Below are 18,444 nucleotides of genomic sequence, written 5' to 3'. Positions count from 1 at the left end.
GGAACTCTCACAGAAATCTGATCGTTGTCCCCATTTTATATTTGGAACAGAGGGAACGGAAGTCTGAGGTTATTCTGGGGTCACACAGCTAGAGAAACAGCGGTCTGAGTGTCAAGAACAGGCCAATGCCAAATCTGATCCTCCTTTTATTATCTTCCCAACTCCCCGTGCCAAGATTTCCATCAGTATCAGCTAGGAATGGTAACTCCTTTTCCAGAGAAAGGTCCGCACGGAGGTGCTTTGAAATCTAAGGGATCAGAATCAACCTTCTTGCCTGAACCCTTCCCTTCTCTGCAGGAACCCCAAAACAACTAAGGCAGGTTCACCGTAAGGGGGAAGCATTCAATAACGGAAAACCCTTTCAGGGAGCTTTGGACACTGTCACATTTGCTAGCGGGGTTGCCTTTGTCGTTATCTGTGCACGCAGGGACAGAACAGGCAGACACAGAGGTTCAGGAGGTGTCGATGAACAGGCCAGTGTGCTGGTATCGTTTCCTTAGGTGATGACTTGTGTTACACACATAAGTGGAAAGATCAGGCATCATTAATGCTATCTTATTTTTTAGACAATCGGGAGAAGATAGCAAGATGCTAGTATGTGATACGTGTGACAAAGGGTATCATACCTTTTGCCTTCAACCAGTTATGAAATCAGTACCAACCAATGGCTGGAAGTGCAAAGTAAGTTCTTTTTATCTTTTTAAGAAAACTGTCCTCATCTGTATGTTTATATATATATATATATATATATATATATATATACACACACACACACACACACACACACACACACACACAGAGAGAGAGAGAGAGAGAGAGAAGACCAGAAGACCAACCGGATATCTCTGCAGATTCATGCATTGCCATCAACCTTAAAATGAGCAACTTGATTGACACATAATTGATATTTTAATCAACTACGTTCTTAAAGTCTGTAACTTAATTGAACACACGTACACCCTCATGAAACCATTATTTGCCCCTTCAACATAATGAACATATTCATCTCTCCTAACGGTTTCATGGTGCCCTTGTGAGCCCCTCCAGCTGTTCACTAGTCACCCCTCCAATCTGCTTTCTCTCGCCATAAATTAGTTTGTATTTTCCAGAATGTTATATCAGTGGCATTATATAGTATATATATATTTTCTATTTTTTCTTTTTGTTCTGGCTTTGAAACTCACTATGATTAGTTTGTGATTCACCCACGTTGTGGAGTAGTGGATATAACCACAGTTTGTTTATGGAATGGCTTGTTGGTGAACATTTGTGTTGTTTATCAGTTTAGGCTTTTCTGAAAATGCTGCTGAATGTGTTAACTAACATATATGGTACCTCATGGCTTAGAAATGGATTTTTTTTGAATGATTTACCTTTAATTTTCCCAGAAACCTCTGAAATAGATAGTATCCCCATATGAAGCTACTGAAACAGAGATATATTTTAAAAATCCATTAATTTAAAATCTAGAGATAAAATACATTTTGATAGATAAGCTTCTGGGTGGTTTTACAGTAACTTTTCTATGTACATATATGTATGTATGTATGTAACACTGGTATTAACTTGGGAATCATGTAAATTGCGCCTCCCTCATGGTAATTTTAGTTAGTGGTGCTTGACTTAGATACTTATTTTTTTAGGTATTTAAAGTCTCTCTTGGGTTTTGAGAGACAAGATCTATAGACATTTTTCCATTTCTTTTATTCATTATTATTGCTTAAGATATCAATATATTTGGTATTGCATAGGATATATCAATATTTATCCCCTTTCTACAGTCATTTCAAATTCTTTGGATCAGTGATGCTCTGTTCTTTCTTCTGTTTTGGTATTTGCATCCTTCCGGCCCTAGATGTTCCAGGCTTCTCTCTTTAAGCTGCCTGAGGTTGTCTCTATTCTCAGTACCTCTAAATCAGGGGTAGTCAACCTTTTTATACCTACCACCCACTTTTTTATCTGTTAGTAGTAAAATTTTCTAACTGCCCACCAGTTCCACATAATGGTGATTTATAAAGTAGGGAAGTAACTTAACTTTATAAGGCAGAATTACAGCAAGTTAAAGCATATAATAATAATTACTTACCAAGTACTTTATGTCGGATTTTTGCTAAGTTTGGCAGAATAAATCTTTAAATCTTTATAAAACAACTTACTATAGTTAAATCTGTCTTTTTATTTATACTTTGGTTGCTCCGCTACCGCCCACCTTGAAAGCTGGAATGCCCAGTAGTGGGCGGTAGGGACCAGGTTGACTACCACTACTCTAAACCATGTTGATTGGCTGACAAGTCTGCCTCTGTGGAGTTAGTATAGCACCAGGTAGACAAGTTTTAGAATTACCTGTTTAAGGAGCCACAAGATATTTAAATTCTTAAAGTAGAAGGTAACAAGAATGTGTTTACCTTTCATTCTCAACCGACTGAATAACACCATAACACCCCCCCCCCCCCCTTTTAGGAGATAATTTGCCAAAAAATATTCACCATGACTTTTCTTTGAATATTCTGTAGGCTGAATCAATCATGAAGGTAGTTCCTGTGCTTTCCTTGGAATCTAGACAGGTCAGCTCATAAATTCTAGGTTAAGAGCTGGTGAGGTTCTAAGGGTTCAGTACATTGTCTCAAGTTGACTGATTTGTCAAAAGCAGAATGGGAACTGAAGTTCGGGTTTCCTGTCCTGTGAGGAGATGTCTTATCTCATATATTATTATCCTGTATCCCTGTGCTGTCATACTTACTTCCTCAGTAGCCGGGCTTTGCTCTCTAGAGGAATTCAGAAATGTTTCACCAAGATGTAGAGCAGGGGTCCTCAAACTATGGCGCGGCCCCCTGAGGCCATTTGTCTGGCCCCCACCGCACTTCCGAAAGGGGCACCTCTTTCATTGGTGGTCAGTGAGAGGAGCATAGTTCCCATTGAAATACTGGTCAGTTTGTTGATTTAAATTTACTTGTTCTTTATTTTAAATATTGTATTTGTTCCCGTTTTGTTTTTTTACTTTAAAATAAGATATGTGCAGTGTGCATAGGGATTTGTTCATAGTTTTTTTTATAGTCAGGCCCTCCAACGGTCTGAGGGACAGTGAACTGGCCCCCTGTGTAAAAAGTTTGGGGACCCCGATGTAGAGGGTAAAAAGTTGGAGACTCTAGAACTGTGGGCCATCTGCACCTCCCCACCCCCCATGTGAAGGGTTTTTAAAATGATAATCTTAAATTTATAGGACAGACATAAAGCTAGTCATACAACTTCTTTTATCTATACAGCTAGTGCTCAACTTATGACCACGATTGGTTCTGACAGACTGGTCATAACACAATTTGGTCGTAAGTTGAGTAGGCTATATGTACAGTACTGTGAAATGATGTTATAAAAATCTTTAAGTCATAATTTTATCATAATTTTTCATTAGTTATATATCATAATTTTCTTTGTTCATTTTATGCCATTTGTATCATCTCTACACCATTTTGTTTCTTTTTCTTTTTTTTTCTTTACAGAGACAGAGAGAGAGTCAGAGATAGGGATACATAGGGACAGACAGACAGGAATGGAGAGATGAGAAGCATCAATCATCAGTTTTTCGTTGCGACACCTTAGTTGTTCATTGATTGCTTTCTCATATGTGCCTTGACTGCGGGCCTTCAGCAGACCGAGTAACCCCTTGCTCGAGCCATCTACCTTTGGTCCAAGCTGGTGAGCTTTTGCTCAAACCAGATGATCCTGTGCTCAAGCTGGCGACCTTGGGGTCTCGAACCTGGGTCCTCAGCATCCCAGTCCGACGCTCTATCCACTGCGCCACCGCCTGGTCAGGCACCATTTTGTTTCTTATTTTTACATTTGTCAGGTTTAAGTAAAACACTGCATTACCAGTACAACTGGTTTAATATTTGCAAAGACAATTTCCTTTTGGTAGACATCTTGGGAGGGGTTTGATGAAAAATATCCAAGACACAAAACACAAATTGCTGTACCGAGTCTGGGATAACAGTTGAAATGGTGCATGCGGAGATGATAGTGCTGCCAGAAGCTGGTCCGCACTGTCGTACGCCCAGCTGGGGAACGCATGTGCTGCCAGACGTGGAGCAGTCGTGGCTAGCAATTGTGGTTGTAAAGTCGAATGGTTGTAAGTTGCATAGGTTGTAAGTCGATCAATATTTGTACAGTAATTACACTGACTTTAAAATTAAATAGGACTGTTCCTGTCTGTCTGTCCCTGTCTATCCCTCTCTCTCACTCTCTCTCTGTCTCTGTAAAAAAAAAAAAAAAAAAAAATTAGGACTTATAAAGCAAATATTCATTTATTCATTATGCATAGCTTTGTCTTGAAAATCAGTTGCCAAGTCTGGGTTTAGTAGGAAGGTATGTATTTTCTCAGGTTCGGCTGGTACTGGGTGTTACGTTTTTTTTGTTGTTGTTATTATTTTTGTTTTGGCTTTGATTGTGCTGATACAGAAAGTGCCCTTTGTGGAGGAACTTGCATCAAGTAGTATTGATAACTGCCATGACCACTTTTCCCAGTTCAGAGGGATGGGACTTCTGAACGGAGTCAGCAGCCCTTGAACATGATGTAGGGAAGTGTCCCTCCCTGGTGACCCCGGGAAGCTTTGCTTACAGGGGCACCATCCTGGCTCAACTGAAATCTACTAGGAACTACTGGGGTACCTACCCCGCTATTGTTAAAATACGGAACAGCAGTTCCCCATTAGGAGTAACTGGTGCGCTCTCTGTGTGGTGGCCACATGGTGGGAATGGAGCTGGAGTTCTCTGCTGGCTCTGGACCTTCTGCTGAGGCTCTCCGGGCGTGTCCAGTGCCCGCAGGACATTCCCTGCTGTTCACCACGGGTTTTACCCTGTTCCCTAAGGTCTCTGACAGCCAGTGGGACTAACAGTGATAAACAGATGTAAATACAGGTACTACATCTGCATTGCATTACCTGGGGCAGACCAGTTACATTGTATACAAATGAACTACTTTAGGTGAGCATTCCCTGGGAAACACCTAGCCTGCGCGGAGTGCCTACCTGTGGTCTCCCTGCGGCCTCACATCACTGCCCCTACTGCCCCGTGGGCGCAAATGCGCGCTTCCGGGGTCCCTGCCCCGACCCTTCTAGTTGCCGCGGGGTGGGTCGCCTGTTGGTTTCTCCCGCGCCAGTGCGGCGGCTGGGTGGCGAACCAGGTGGTCCCTGGATTGAAGGCACGGGGCAGCTTCCAGGCGGAGGCTCCCGGGCTGCTGGGCCCCCAGGCAGCGACATGGCGCCTTCCAGCTGGAGGCTCTTCCTGGAGCTGGAAAGGAATGGTGGCCCCAGGGAGGTAGCCAGGTGCTGGTCCAAGAGGTACGGGTAGGGGTAGGGGTCGTTCGTCCTGGGGAAGGAGTGCCCTGAGCAAGCCGGGCGAGCCCCCTCGGAGGCTCCTGGGTGCGGAGGGAGGAGGCACAGAGCTGGGGAGCCCCTACGCCCCGCCCCTGCGCCAGGTGAAGGTTGGTGCTTGGGCCTGGAGGCGCCTCCCTCAGTTCGAGGCAGCCCCAGGGTGGGGCCTCCTCCGGGTCACTCCCCCCCCCCCCCGCCCCCAGGAGGGGGCTGAGGTCTGATAAGGGTCTGAGCTACGGCCACAGGTCAGCAGTTCGGGAGTCTCAGCGTCTGCAGGATGTGGTCGTGCGGTCTCTTCTCCCCTAGCTGGGTCATCGGGCCGAGGAGAAGCTGGTGACAGAATGGGTGTGTACGCGCCATTCTCTCCTCGTAATTTATTTTCTTCACTTTTCGAGGAAAAAGGATATTTTAAGACTAGACATTTACCTTTGATTATAGTTTTGTCTGTCCCCACATTTGTTACAGTTTAACCCTATTAGTGATGTACATTTGACATAATCACTTTAAATTATATATATTTTTAGGTTGTGCTAAAACCGTATTAATTTCTGCTTTACTCGTATTTAATCAGATTGTTGAACCGGTATGGTTTTCTTTTTTAGCAACTGTTTTGATACTTACTATAGTAGCTTTTAAAGGTGTGGTATTTGTGTTTTTTTTATTTTATTTTGTGAAAGCCCTCATTTATTCATTCATTCATTTTTTGACTAGCTGATTGGACAGCATACAAGAACGTAGATAAAATTGTCTACTATGCTTTTTCGTATCAATTTCTCCTTATATTTTTATTTTTAAAAAGAAAAACTTATTTTGTAGCTGTTGCTGAGCAAGTAGCTAAGACCATTGTTACTAAGTATAAGTATATTGAGCCTTTTATCAATGTGTAAAACTCTCTTTAATCCTGCATGATACTGTTATTCTTAACCAGATATTTTGCTTTGCTTGACAATACGGCCACACGGGGGTTTTCCTTCACCAGTTGAATGAGTTTTTCACGTCTTTTTTTTTTTTTTTTTTTTAAATTTTGGATCCTTCCATGTCATTTTAAATGTATCTTCTGAAAGGTTTCAGGGAACCTAAGTTTCTGAAGTTCATGATGATGATGGAGAAAATGCTTGGCTGTTTCTAAGACAGACGTCCTTCTTTTGCTCTCCTTTCTGTTTTTCTTCCGTTCTTTGTTTCCTGCAATGATTTACAAGTTAGGCTCTTACTGTTTGAACGGGAAGTTATAAATGTGGAAAGTGTCATTTTTATTCCTCCCCTCACTTCCATTGAAAACGGAAAGATGAGATTCTTTTCTTTCTCCTCTCTTTGTCTTGGTTAGTTTAACCCCTCTTTTCTTGTGCCCTCTCCATATATACATATATATATATTCTCCCTAAATTTCAATTTCATTTCACCCCCTATTCTTTTGACAGCCTGGCTATTCTCTCCTTAAATAAGAGCTGTGAATTTTCTGAAAGTGTTTTATCAGGACAGATACTGTTGCCGTCACAAGAACTCGGTTTGGTCGAGTTCTGTTACAAATTTTCTTTATTCTCGGGAAATGGTCTTCTCCCTTCCTTGAGTTTTTCCAGCTTATCACAGAAGAACGTTTTTTCTTTTTTCTCTCTTTTTTGAAGTTTACCTGATTATAAGCCTTTTCTTTTTCCTATTTAAAAGCTTTTGGGGCTTCATTTTTGATCATTTCTTTGGACTTGCTTCCAGAATGCAGCCAGGGCCCTCCACTCATTAGCGTGGTCTGAACACGTCCACCACGGTCCATCTGCAGTCAAGCCCGTGAAACAGTCTAGAGAAGTGTGGTCAACTTTGACTCTCCCCCCCCCCCCCAAATACTCACTGTCTTTGCATTCTCCTTAATACTGTTTAGTAACATCTAGATACTTTTGCTTCAGACTCTTAATTCACTATCTTTGTCGCGTTTCCTGTGATATCGAGACAGATTTTCAGAATTCCGGGTTTATTTTCTCAAAGTTGTTCTGGGACTTCCCTTCACCCTGCTCTCTCACTGATTTCCTCTCTGTTGTCCCGCTGTTCTCTTTCCTAGTGACAGATCCTGGATCATACTGCTGAAAATCGGATTGGATACTTAAACGGTTTCTGTTTGTTTTGTTGTTCGTTCTGTTCTGTGGAGTTAATCATAACGTGGTTGAAAGATCAGGTTGTGGCATCCAATCTCAGCATTTCCAGTTATGAAGTACAGGTTCCTGGGCAGTTATTTGACTCTTCCTGACTCAGTGTTCCCCATGCAGAGAAGGTTCATAGCACTTAGGTCACAGGGGTGTTGGGTTTAGTGAGAGGATGCATTATAGAGTGCCCAGCATGATGCTTAAAATGAGTCCCCAAGAGCCCAGAGAGTCGGCAGGGAGAAGAAGGGGCCTCTTCCTCCACCATTAAATTGGCTCATTTATTGAACACTTGAAGGCCCAGTAGGTGCCCAACCCTGGGGTGGAAGCTGAAGACTGGGAGGGGGTGCTTTTCAGGAACTTGGCTGTAGACCAGTCATTGCCAGCTCAGTTTCTGTTCCCTATTTCTCTCTCAAGAATGCTTATGTGTTGGTATGTTACGCATTAAAAAAAGAAAAAGTATATTTGAAAATAATTTCAGACTTTAAAAGTTGGAAAAATAAAAATACCCATACGCCGAAAAAAAAAAAAATACCCATATGCCGTTCACCTATTACCGGGATTCCAGTACCCTGCCTTTGTCCTTTTTCCCTACCCCCCCCATATTTTTTGGCTGAACCATTTGAGGGTAATTTGCATACACTGTGCTCTTATGACCCCTAAATACTTGTGTGTATTTTCTAGTAATGAGGATGTTCTTAAAGAATCATAGCCTTGTTACCTACTCCATATGTTTACAGTGATGTAGTCTTTTCTTCCAGTCTACCATATGTATTTCAATTTTGTCACTTGGTCTAAGGTCCCATGTGGCCTTGTCTCCCTTCCGGTGTAGGGGCCAAGCTCTGGTCTATCTTAAGGCATTCCATTTAATGTCATGTGTCCTTTCATCTGGAAATTATCTAAGCTCTTTTATTATTATTATTTTTTTTTATAGAGACAGTGAGTCAGAGAGAGGGATAGATGGGGACAGACAGGAACAGAGAAAGATGAGAAGCATCAATCATCAGTTTTTTGTTGCGACACTTTAGTTGTTCATTGATTGCTTTCTCATATGTGCCTTGACCGCAGGCCTTCAGCAGACAGAGTGACCCCTTGCTCGAGCCAGCGACCTTGGGTCCAAGCTAGTGAGCTTTTGCTCAAACCAGATGAGCCCGCGCTCAAGCTGGTGACCTCAAGGTCTTGAACCTGGGTCCTCCGCATCCCTGTCTGACACTCTACCCACTGCGCCACCGCCTGGTCAGGCTATTAACATTTTTATTATTGGATTATGCTGTTTTTGAAGACTAGCATCCTCCCCCACATACCTCATCTCCCATCCCCCCCAATAGAACTTTTTTCATTTTGTCCTTGTCTGACATTTCCTCACAGTTAGGTAGAGTTACACATTCTTGAGCAAAATACAGCAGAAGCAACGAACACCCGCCCTCAGGGACCGTGGCTGGGGGCACCTCATGCCCGTTCCTCCTCACGGGTGAGGTCAGCTCTGGAGGTCTGATTGATCTGCTGTCAGATTTCTCCACCATTTCCCTGTCTCCCTGTGTCCAGTACAGCAGTGTGGGAGGGGGCCCTCTAAGACCATGCAGATACCTTTCTCCTCTTCTAAATTTCCTCCAGGATTTTAGGATGCCCTCCCCCCCCTTTTTTTACCTGTTGGCTGTAAATTTGAATTCATTACTGTAGCTGATTCATCTGTGCTCAGGTGGTCCCCTCTTTCCCCTTGGTGGCCTCTTCAGTCTGATTCCTGTGTCCTGGGGCAGGCCCTCCCCCTTGATTTAAGCACTTCATTCCATCTTGGCCAACAGGAGGCTCAGGCTCATCTTACTCCCAGGCCCTGGAATAGGTCCTCTCCATGGTCAGGTGCCTTCAGTGGAGAGTGGGCCCTAGGTGTGCTCTTGGCAACAGGTGTTTGTTTCTTAGCCCGTTCAGCGGATGGGGCAGGAGACGCATGCATGTGTGTGCATTTACGCAGACATGTGTGCACACAGAAATCGCCGTAATGATTTTGCACCCATACCTCCAGCTCTGACCCCTCCCACAGAGGTTTTTGCCTTCTCCTGTTCTTTTTTTTTTTTAATTTTTTATTTATTCATTTTAGAGAGGAAAGAGAAAGGGAGAGAGAGACAGAGAGAGAGACAGAGAGAGACAGAGAGGGAGAGAGAGACAGACAGAGAGAGAGAAAGGGGGGAGGAGCAGGAAGCATCAACTCCCATATGTGCCTTGACCAGGCAAGCCCAGGGTTTCGAACCGGCGACCTCAGCATTTCCAGGTCGACGCTTTATCCACTGCGCCACCACAGGTCAGGCCGCCTTCTCCTGTTCTTGCAGGTTCCTTCTTCTGGAACAAGAATCCTGGGTCCCAACAATAGGGACACATGTGCTCCGCTGCCCAGTGCAACAGACAAACCTTCAGCTTGCTCAGTGATGTAGCTCTTATTCCCCTTTTCTTATTGATTGCATTTTAAAAAATATATAGCTTATTAACATGCTTTCCAAAGTTGAGTCACTTAAAAAGTTCTGCCCAGAATTGTCACACCCTCCCGTGGGACTTCTGCCACTTTGGCCCTTGTAGGCGGTGATCTTGCTTTCTGGTCTTTCCTTGCTGTTCTGTTTTATAATGATAAGCAGATAGGTTATTTTCCCCTTGACCTTGAAGGTAGCCTGTTTGTCCCTCTTTTGCATGGTGCTTTTTTTCACTTGAAAAAAAAATCTACAAGTCACTTCATGTCAGTTCAGAAGAGATTCCCATCTCCCTTCCCCCCCACCCCCATTTCTTATCTGCATTGTTGTTTATTCAGCCAGTGGCTTATACTCCAATATACTTAGGTGGTTTCCATATTTTACATCAGGTAACTCTGTGCACAGGGTTTTTTGAAACTGTAAAGAAAGGCTGTTGAGGACCAGTCCTGGAAGTGGGCTGAGGGGCTCAGGGCAATTGCCCATGTAGGTGGTTAGAGAGCTTCAGGTGCCCTCTTCCAGGGGTTTGTGGTGGCTCACCTCACCGCCATGTCACCTGTATCCTTGCCAGTAAGTGGGTCACAGTCAACTTTTGAATATTTGCTCATTTTATGGTAAAAAAAAAAAGGTATCTCAGGGTAGCATCTTCTTCATTTCTCTTCTGAGGGAAGTTAGTCCCTTTTTTTGATGCCTGGGAGGGTAATTTTGAACTCTTGTGAGTTGTCTGGTCTGTGTGTGTTGCCTGCCTATTGCTCTTGACGATTTTGATTTTTTTATACTTTCGCCCGTTCCCCATGTAAGGGTTCTTTCTCAATTGAGAGTACTGTATAAGGTCTTGACCGGTGTTCTATGATGCAAATATGTTCTTCCATTTAGCCATTTCCTGTTTGACTTTGCTTATGTTATGTTTTTTTGCAACAAAGAAGTTTATTTTCTTGTACATTTTTGCATGTTATTTTTAAGTTTTTGCTGTAGTCCATTGGGAGCTCTGCTGCCTCTGTATGGGTTGAGGGGTCTTGTTATTTTTTTCTGATTTGCTATTTCTCTCCAGTTGTCTATGAACCAGTCTCTATGAAGACTGAGATTCCCAGGCTGGAGTTTTAAGATTTGGTTGGGCGAGTTTCTGGAATTTCGTGTCTCTTCCATGGATTTGTCTCTGTGTGTATGAAGCAACACCGTGATGTGTCAGTGATCGCAGCTTTGCTGAGGGGGGTGGGGTGGAATGGGTGTCACCCACCAGAGCTTTCTCATCTCCCAGTTTTTCCTACCTGTCTTGTGTTTGTTTTTTCCCTTATGGGTCCTAGGGTCCACTTACCTAACTCAGTGAAAAAACCTCACTGGAGTTTTTTATTGGGATCGCTTCAAATTTATTAATTGATTTAGAGGGAGAAAGGACATCTCTCCATGATCTTTAAGATGTCCTAACTAAAAGCAAGGCATATCTTTGCCATCTGATCCAATCTAGTTCCCTGTCTTCTTCTAAGAGTGTTCTGTGCTTTTCTTTGTATATGTCTTAGGCATTCCTTTTTTTTTTTTTTTTTTTGTACTTTTCTGAAGCTGGAAACGGGGAGGCAGTCAGACTCCCACATGCGCCCGACCGGGATCCACTCGGCATGCCCACCAGGGGGCGATGCTCTGCCCATCCAGGGCGTAGCTCTGTCGCGACCAGAGCCACTCTAGCGCCTGGGGCGGAGGCCAAGGAGCCATCCCCATCACCCGGGCCATCTTTTGCTCCAGTGGAGCTTCGGCTGCAGGAGGGGAAGAGAGAGACAGAGAAGAAGGAGAGGGGGAGGGGTAGAGAGGCAGATGGGCGCCTCTCCTGTGTGCCCTGGCCGGGAATCGAACCCAGTACTTCCGCACGCCAGGCCGACGCTCTACCACTGAGCTAACCGGCCAGGGCCGTCTTAGGCATTTCTTACATACATCCATAAAGATTTTATTTATTTATTTTGTTTGTTCTTTTTAATTTTTATTATTTATTTATTTTTTATTATTTTTTTTACAGAGACAGAGAGAGAGGCAGAGAGAGAGACAGACAGCGACAGACAGACAGGAATGGAGAGAGATGAGAAGCATCAATCATTAGTTTTTCGTTGCACATTGCAACACCTTAGTTGTTCATTGATTGCTTTCTCATATGTGCCTTGACCGCAGGCCTTCAGCAGACAGAGTAACCCCTTGCTCAAGCCAGTGACCTTGCGCTCAAGCTGGTGAGCTTTTGCTCAAACCAGATGAGCCCTCGCTCAAGCTGGTGACTTTGGGGTCTTGGACCTGGGTCCTCCGCATCCCAGTCCAACCCACTATCCACTGCGCCACAGCCCGGTCAGGCTTATTTTGTTTTATAAAAGGGATTTCCTCATTCATTATACCTTTTAACACAGTGGTCCCCAACCTTTTTTGGGCTACGGACTGGTTTAATGTCAGAAAATATTTTCACAGACCGGCCTTTAGGGTGAGACGTATAAAGGTATCACCTGACAGAGACAAGATGGGTGTAACAGGGCATCTGGTCATTTTGTTGTTGTTGTTGTTGTATTTTTCTGAAGTTGGAAACGGGGAGGCAGTCAGACAGACTCCCGCATGCGCCCGACCGGGATCCACCCGGCATGCCCACCAGGGGGCGATGCTCTACCCATCTGGGGCTTTGCTCTGTTGCAACCAGAGCCATTCTAGCACCTGAGGCAGAAGCCATAGAGCCATTCCCAGCGCCCGGGCCAACTTTGCTCCAGTGGAGCCTTGGCTGCAGGAGGGGAAGAGAGAGACAGAGAGGAAGGGAGATCATTTTTTAAAAATAAAACATCGTTCAGACTTAAATATAAATAAAACGGAAATAATGTAAGTTATTTATTCTTTCTCTGCGGACCAGTATCGTCCGCGGCCCGGGGATTGGGGACCACTGTTTTAACAGGTTATTATTTGGGGACATGAATTCTATTGACTTTTCATTGCCTTGTGTTCTGTCTTGCTGCTTTATTCTTTTTATTGAGTTGATGATCAGTCCTGGAGGAGTATCAATGTATACTATCTTGACATCTATAAATACAGTCTTGTTTCTTCTTTCCTTACCCATTTGCTGTGTTTTTATCTTGTTTCAATGTTTACATTGACTTCGGAACCACGTTAAGTAGAGTCGAGGTCCTTGCCTCCTCCCTGACCTTAGTGGGAATGCCTCTGGGGTCCCCCGTTAAAGAAAAAGAGTTGAGGTGTGTTCACATACTCCAGTAAGGAAATACTCATCTGGTTTTGTTTTCTCAAGAGTTTTTAAATTAGGAATGGGTTTATATTCCCCCTCCCCCCAACACTTCCAGCATCTATTGAAATTATTTATTCTCCTTGGACCGAAGATTATGTTAAATTGTATCAATAGATTTTTCTAATATTTAACCATCCTTGCACTTGTATAAAACTCGAGTTGGATGGGGTTATTATTTTCCCGATTTTCTGTTGGGGTCCATTTGTAATGTTATGCGGGATGTTTGTATTACCATGAGTACATTCCTGTTACATCTGTAAGACTAGCAGATTTATGGCTCAGGCTAGCTTTTGTTTGTTGGCAAGCGCTTGCTCACATCAGCTTAGTGGCTCAAAAAGATCCAGTCCTGTTTGTCAATATTTCAGATGGGAAAGTTGAGTGGGTGGTGAGAGGCCCCCCCCACCCACCCACCCATTCGTCAGTCCTGCGCCCAGGATTTTCCATCAGGCTATCCGCTAGGCACAGAAGAAGGTTTTGGTTGGCCTCGGGCAAGCCTCACACCTTCATAAAAGGCTCTGTTTTGAAAAAATAAAGCCATTCCGTTCTTCAGATAGGAGAAGCCACTATTGGTGAGGTTTGCAATTGTAGACACCAAGTCATTTGGAGTGGGAGTGGGAGACCAGTATTTCTTTAGTGTGAATTATTGTCATTGGTCTCTAAGCAACCCTCAGCAAGTGATGTACCCTCTAGGGCAGTGGTCCCCAACCCCTGGGCCGCGGACTGCTATCGGTCCGTGGGCCATTTGGTACCGATCCTCAGAGAAAGAATAAATAACTTACATTATTTTTGTTCCATTTATATTTAAGTCTGAACGATGTTTTATTTTTTAAAAATGACCAGATTCTCTCTGTTACATTTGTCTAAGACTCACTCCTGACGCTTGTCTCGGTCACGTGATACATTTATCCGTCCCACCCTAAAGGCTGGTCCATGAAAATATTTTCTGACATTAAACTGGTCCATGACCCAAAAAAGGCTTGGGACCACTGCCCTAGGGACACCATTCTGCTCTCTGCCATGGGGGTTGAGGAGACCTGTACTGCACATTGAGCTACTTTCTGATCCTGGAGCCTGTTTCTGTTTTGAAGTTTGAGCGGGTGCTGCTGTTTTGGATTTTCATCTTCCTGTTGATGTTTTTCTTGGATGCTTGTATCCCCTATTTGCTTTTTCTTGGAGGTGTTAGTGCCTATTGTGTGAGGGATGTCATATCAGGTGTTCAGAAACAAAGTGCCTTCTTCAAAAAAACATATACCCTAAAGTAGTATCATGAAAATGAAAAGCTTCTGATGTATGATCTACTACAGGATCTATGGGTGTTTTTAAGATTTCAAAAACGTTTGCGCTGGAACCGCAGTGCACGTGCATAACACACTGGTTTTGTCTCTGTTTTCCTGGTGTGCAGAGCTGCAGGATCTGTGTAGAGTGTGGCACCCGGTCTAGTGCCCAGTGGCACCACAACTGCCTGGTGTGTGACAATTGTTACCAGCAACAGGATAATTTGTGTCCTTTCTGTGGGAAGTGCTACAGTTCAGAGCTGCAGAAGGACATGCTTCATTGTATTATGTGCAAAAGGTAAGGAGGCAAGTCCTGCCCCCATTTCCTTGTTGCGGCAGCTCCTCTGATCATTCTCTGACACGTTTCTGTGCTCTGAGCCTCACACTCCCTTCCACCCCCACCCCCCCACTCTGGTTCCTTTTAGGACTGAGTGTTGCTATAGGGAAGAATTAAATTAACTTTTCATAAATCCAAAAGGCGTAAGGAAGGGAATGGGCAAAATAATCAGAGCAGACCAGTCGTGAGCTTTCTTTTTATTTTTTATTTTTTTCATTTTTCTGAAGCTGGAAACAGGGAGAGACAGTCTGACAGACTCCCGCATGCGCCTGACCGGGATCCACCCGGCACGCCCACCAGGGGCGAAGCTCTGCCCACCAGGGGGCGATGCTCTGCCCATCCTGGGCGTCGCCATGTTGCGACCAGAGCCACTCTAGCGCCTGAGGCAGAGGCCACAGAGCCATCCCCAGCGCCCGGGCCATCTTTGCTCCAATGGAGCCTTGGCTGTGGGAGGGGAAGAGAGAGACAGAGAGGAAAGCGCAGCGGAGGGGTGGAGAAGCAAATGGGCGCTTCTCCTGTGTGCCCTGGCCGGGAATCGAACCCGGGTCCTCCGCACGCTAGGCCGATGCTCTACCACTGAGCCAACCGGCCAGGGCCAGTCGTGAGCTTTAAGAGGATGGAAACTAGAGAGGAAATGGTGTGAGGCTGCGGAAGTAAAAGTAGGTCGTCACCTCTGATGACATCGGGAAGCGCCAGTTCCTTGTCTATACCTTCCCCGGTGGCCGGACCATGTCAGGAACCTCCCTTTTGTTGTCCTCAACCCTCATTTAGCTGGCTTCTCTGCAGTGGCGTCTCCTTGCCCTTTCTGATGGACTTGACTTTTCAATCGGAAGAGTTTACTTAAGACGCTGTGTCGCTGCAGGTGGGTTCACTTAGAATGTGACAGACCGCCGGATCACGAACTAGACCTGCAGTTCAAAGAGGAGTACATCTGCACGTACTGCAAACACATGGCCGCTGAGATGGACGCGCTGCAGCCAGAGGATGGCGTGGAGATGGCTGAAGTTGGCGCAGGTATACTGGTGCCCGCCAGTCACCAGGTCACTACTTAGTCATGATGGGGGAGTCCTAGGGGCCGGACTCCATCTTCTTTTTTATTTCCTGGGCCCCTCGGAACCAGATGGCCGGCATCTTACCTGGTTTCCTCCCTGCTGTGCTCCTTGGGTCCTCGCTCCTCGTGCGAGCCACGCAGGTCCCTCCGTATCTGGCAGTATGACCCAGTTTGCACTTCAGAATCTGGGTTCTTTCACTTGAAACAAGTTTTAGTTTTATAATGTTTTTAAAAATATTTTTCCAACTGTTTTGAGGGAGAGAGAGAGAGAGGGAGGGAGAGAGAGAAGCATCAACTTTTTCCATTTAGTGCACTCATTGTCTGTATCTCATGTGTGCTCTGAACGGGGGTCAAACCCATGACCTTGGCATATGGGGATGATGTTTTATCCACTGAGCCACTCAGCCGAGGCCATCATGCCCTTTTTAAATGTTAATGTTCCCCTCCAGAGCCCATACTTCTGCACAGGTATTTGTAGCTGGGTACAGTGGGGTATCAACATGATGATGCTCAGGTGGGAAAGCAGCAGACCCCACCACACTGCTCTGCCTTCCCATCAGTACAAGTGGTGGCTTCTGTATAAAAGCTCCTGTGTCGTTATCTGTGAGGGGCTTAAGCACAGCTAGTGCTCGACTTACGACCACGATTGGTTCCGACAGACTGGTCATAACATGATTTGGTCGTAAGTTGAGTAGGCTATATGTACAGTACTGCAAAATGATGTTATAAAAATCTTTAAGTCATATTTTATCATAATTTTCTTTCATTGTTATATATCATAATTTTCTTTGTTCATTTTATGCCATTTGTATCATCTCTACACCATTTTGTTTCTTATTTTTACATTCATCAGGTTTAAGTAAAACACTGCATTACCAGTACAACTGGTTTAATATTTGTAAGACATACAAAATTACAAAATACAGGTACATACAAAAATACAAAATACAGGTGTAAAAAATACCATAGGAAACATTTTCCCAATTGCAAAACATATCAAAATATATAAACATGTACGCAACATTTTATTGGCCAGCACTGTTGTATGCCCAGCTGGGCAACACTTGCTCTGCCAGACGTGGAGCAGTCGTGGCTAGCGATTGTGGTTGTAAAGTCGAATGGTCATAAGTTGCATAGGTCGTAAGTCGATCAATACCTGTAGATGCAGCCTGATGACTCCTATTTTAATTCCAGGTAGCCATCAGTATACGGTTGTGGAATGTGCTTTTTAAACAAGAAAATGCTGATAACCTTTCTTTTTATTATTATTACTATTTTTCTTCTTTTCCAAGTGAGGTGGGGAGATAGAGACAGACTCTCCCATGAGCCTATCTGGGGTTGCTGCTCTGTTGCTCAGCAACCGAGCTATTTTTAGCACCTGAGGTAGAGGCTTCACTGAGCCAATCTTATCGCCTGGGGCCAATGTGCTCAAACCAATTGAGCCATGGCTGCAGGAGAGGGGGGAAATAGAGAAGGGAGAGGGGGAGGGTGGAGAAGCATATGGTTGCATCTCCTGTGTACACTGACCGGAAATTGAACCCAGGACATCCACACGCTGGGCCAACTGTCCAGGGCCCAAATTACCTTTTCAGTCCATTGTACCTTCCACGTTTTTAAAGATGAAAATGTATATTGAGTACAGGATAGGAGAACATGAAGAATTTTACGGCATTTCTTTGGTGATAAAGTCTCCTCACTAGTAGTGCACAGTGATCCTTGTTGGCTTGGTTAACAAGGAACAGGAAACCTCTTTCTGAGCTAAAGAATTAATACATTTCTGTTAAGATTACAACCACGAAATGGAGGTTGAAGGCCTGGAAGACTCCATGGTATTTCTGGAGCAAGCTATAAACAAAGATGCCGGTGGTCAGGAGCCCATACCTGGAATTGTTCCAGATGGTAAGAACATTTTCTGTCATTATGGACATCGTCTGTTTTCTGCAGAAGATGTGTGTATCCAGTGACTGTGAATGTCTGCAAAAGCTTCAGTGTACCCTAGGTAGAAATTAGCCAGAATATAGAACACAGTACTTAGGAAGACTGTTTGGAGAGGAGCTTGTGGTAAAATACCCTTGGACAGAAATAATTTAATAGGCAGAAGGACACCCACTATATTTGTAGTTCAGCCGTCCTCTAGAATTAATCGCAGATACCCTCTCTGTTTAGAGAATCCAGTGATTTTCATTACAAAGTAATTTATTTCCTTCTCTTTTAGTTATACTTGTAATTATGAATCAGGGCCCATTGCTGATGGTGAGATGCTTCATGCTGAGATAATGAAACGTTGATTTTAGACGGTCTCAGCGGTCCTGTTGAGGGTTATTTCAGTTATTTCAATTAAGCTTTTCACAATATTGATAGTAGCTGTTACTGTACTTGAGGATCTGAATTACTGAATTACTGAGAGAAAGAGAGACCAGGTTGGGTAAAAACTACTTAATTAAATTTAATCTTGGCCTCATCAGAAAGTCTGCGGCAGTTGGTGTGAAATGGTGTTCTATCGATCGAGTATAAAAAGTCTCTAAGATTTTTTTAAATTTTCTTGAGATGAAGTTTATAGTTAACAATTCCTTAAAAGAATGTG

General features: G+C 44.1%; 1 protein-coding gene across 12 annotated transcripts in view; it reads left to right on the top strand.

Annotated features, from left to right (window-relative positions):
• KMT2C (lysine methyltransferase 2C) overlaps window positions 1-18,444 on the top strand; it is a 228,757-nt gene that overhangs the window by 121,569 nt on the left and 88,744 nt on the right. For all 12 annotated transcript variants that reach the window (XR_010751578.1, XM_066385396.1, XM_066385386.1 and 9 more), the window contains exons 9-12: window positions 567-681; window positions 14,601-14,770; window positions 15,672-15,823; window positions 17,646-17,759. Coding sequence is in view for 11 of the 12 variants with exons in the window: in XM_066385396.1 (XP_066241493.1) it covers window positions 567-681; window positions 14,601-14,770; window positions 15,672-15,823; window positions 17,646-17,759 (551 nt within the window). In the remaining variant the exon portion in view is untranslated. The remainder of the gene's footprint in view (window positions 1-566; window positions 682-14,600; window positions 14,771-15,671; window positions 15,824-17,645; window positions 17,760-18,444) is intronic.

This window comes from Saccopteryx leptura, chromosome 5, assembly GCF_036850995.1.
Source record: "Saccopteryx leptura isolate mSacLep1 chromosome 5, mSacLep1_pri_phased_curated, whole genome shotgun sequence".
Lineage (NCBI taxonomy): Eukaryota > Metazoa > Chordata > Mammalia > Chiroptera > Emballonuridae > Saccopteryx > Saccopteryx leptura.
This window is presented reverse-complemented; position numbering and strand designations above follow the sequence as displayed.